Source organism: Aptenodytes forsteri, unplaced genomic scaffold (assembly GCF_000699145.1).
Source record: "Aptenodytes forsteri isolate BGI_AS27 unplaced genomic scaffold, ASM69914v1 Scaffold237, whole genome shotgun sequence".
Classification (NCBI taxonomy): domain Eukaryota; kingdom Metazoa; phylum Chordata; class Aves; order Sphenisciformes; family Spheniscidae; genus Aptenodytes; species Aptenodytes forsteri.
The window spans coordinates 803508-805503 of record NW_008794451.1 but is presented as its reverse complement, the minus strand read 5'-3'; the positions used below and the strand labels follow the sequence as shown (position 1 = coordinate 805503).

Genomic DNA, 1996 nt, shown 5'->3' with positions numbered 1-1996 from the left:
TCGCCAGAAGCCCTCCACAGGGGGCTTCATGGCACGCTCCCCCCGCTGGGAAACGGCCCCTCCGCCGCAGGCCTCACACGGGGCAGCAAAGGGCAGGTGCCCTGGGGCCCAGCCTTGCCTCCATGAGTTGCCGCGGCACCCCTCGCCAGAGCCCACGGGCACTCACCCCGTCTCGGTCCACATGCGCACCACAACCTCCTTCGCCATCGTCCACATGCACACCACAGCCTCCTTCACCGTCGTCCTCCCCGTTCCCTGTTGGTGGAAGGGAAAGCGGGGACAGGGCCAAACCTCACCCTGGTTGTTTTTTCCACTTCGTGAAAATCCCACAAGAGGAGCCTGCACGCCAGGGCCGCAGCCAACACCGCCGTGCTCAGGGACACAGCCCCTCTCATAGAATCATTGAGGTTGGAAAAGACCTCTAAGATCATCGAGTCCAACAATGCTCTCCTGCTCAGAAGCAAAGCGGGAGGACCCTTCCCGGGGTTACGCATACACCTTTCCCAGCATGACAGGCCTGTTCTGTCCCTGAACCTTCACCCTGCTCCCCACAGGGACAGCGAACCTTCCCTCCACCTGCATCCCCTCAGGAGAACCCCCCTGCAGAAGCCATCCTGCTGCAGGGAGTGCCCCAAAGGCAAGCAGGCCAGGTCACGCAGCCTCTGCGCCCTCTTAAGTTTCTTTCCTCCCAAACATTGCGATTGTTTGCTACCGCAAGCACAATATTTATGGTATCATTGAAATAAACATTCCCGCTGCAACATGCCTACAAAGAAGTTCTGCCTTCCCTACTACCTTAAAAAACAGCAAAAGCAAGTATCCTCCGTTTGGAAAAAAACGCAAACACCGTAACGTCAGTTTCTAGACAGCACTTTCAAGTAGCCACACCTATGATCCCCCCAAATGGGAGAGCTTTTCTCATCATTTCACAGGAATAGAGGAGTTTTACTTATGACCAGTCTTTCCTTTTCCTATTTGCATGCCAGGCAACTTCTTGGGTTCTTTCTCCCCTTCTCAAGAGAATCACAGATCTGGTCTTCAGCATGCTCTTTACAGCACTCATTTTATCCAGTTAGCTTTCATTCTACTCTTCTTTATTATGGCATAAAAAGGATTAAAAAAAAAGGGCTTCCCACTCTTATTTGCTTTACAAAAAGCCTGAAAAAGTATAAGTAGCTTCTGGACACTGATGACCCTTTAGGTGCAGTAGAGAATAGGTTTGCCTTTTCTCTTCCTTTCATGTCTCCGGAGAGAATGCCTCTCACGGAATAGCATGGAAATTTTTCTGTGCATTGTAATTATTTTATTTCTTTCTATCTCTGTAAATGAGCACTTTCGAGATGCCCAGTGGAGATTTTGTTTCCCTCATAAGATGCGGAGAAATAAGGTTGTGGTCTTTTGTGTCTCAAGTGAGAGCTGTGTTTTCTCAAGTCTCTGCTTCAGCACCATCGCATAACAATTCTTGCTGATTACAATCACCCATGCAAAGCAGCTGAAGTGTTGGTAGGAAAATCAGAAGCAGGATCCTGTGCATTGCTAGTACTTATCTCTAACGAATCCAAGAGTCTGGTTCATTTCATCAATACTGACATTGCTGAGCAGCTCGGTGGTCTCTGGTGCTAGCTGGGCAGTTTTCTAGTTGTGTTTGCTCCTGATCTACAGCATTATATTGACTACACAAGTGCGTTAGGCCCACAAGTCATTTTCACAAGGAATATTTCCATGTATATGAAATAATAAACTGCTTTGTGTCCAACCACCTACAGTTTGCATCCAGTTGTTCTAAAGGAGCAGTTACATTAGAAGAGACTAGCAGCAGCCGCTGGACTCTCCAGTTTGATTCTGTCCTGCCAGGTTTTCAGCCGTTACAGACAACACCCTTTTGAGGAACCTCCACTTCTTTTGGGAAAGTGTCATCACACACATTTTCTCTTTTGCTCTGCAGGTTATAAAATCCTTGTTTACGCCCATGCTACCTACCAAGCCAAATGAACCT

The 1996-nt window shown here is 48.6% G+C and overlaps 1 protein-coding gene across 1 annotated transcript in view; it reads right to left on the bottom strand.

The window, feature by feature from the left end:
* Positions 1 to 207, bottom strand: part of DPYD (dihydropyrimidine dehydrogenase) — a 387751-nt gene extending 387544 nt beyond the window's left edge. The window contains exon 1 of the mRNA XM_009290477.2: positions 167 to 207. Within this exon, the coding sequence (XP_009288752.1) occupies positions 167 to 207 (41 nt within the window). The remainder of the gene's footprint in view (positions 1 to 166) is intronic.
* Between the last annotated feature and the right edge of the window lie 1789 nt (positions 208 to 1996).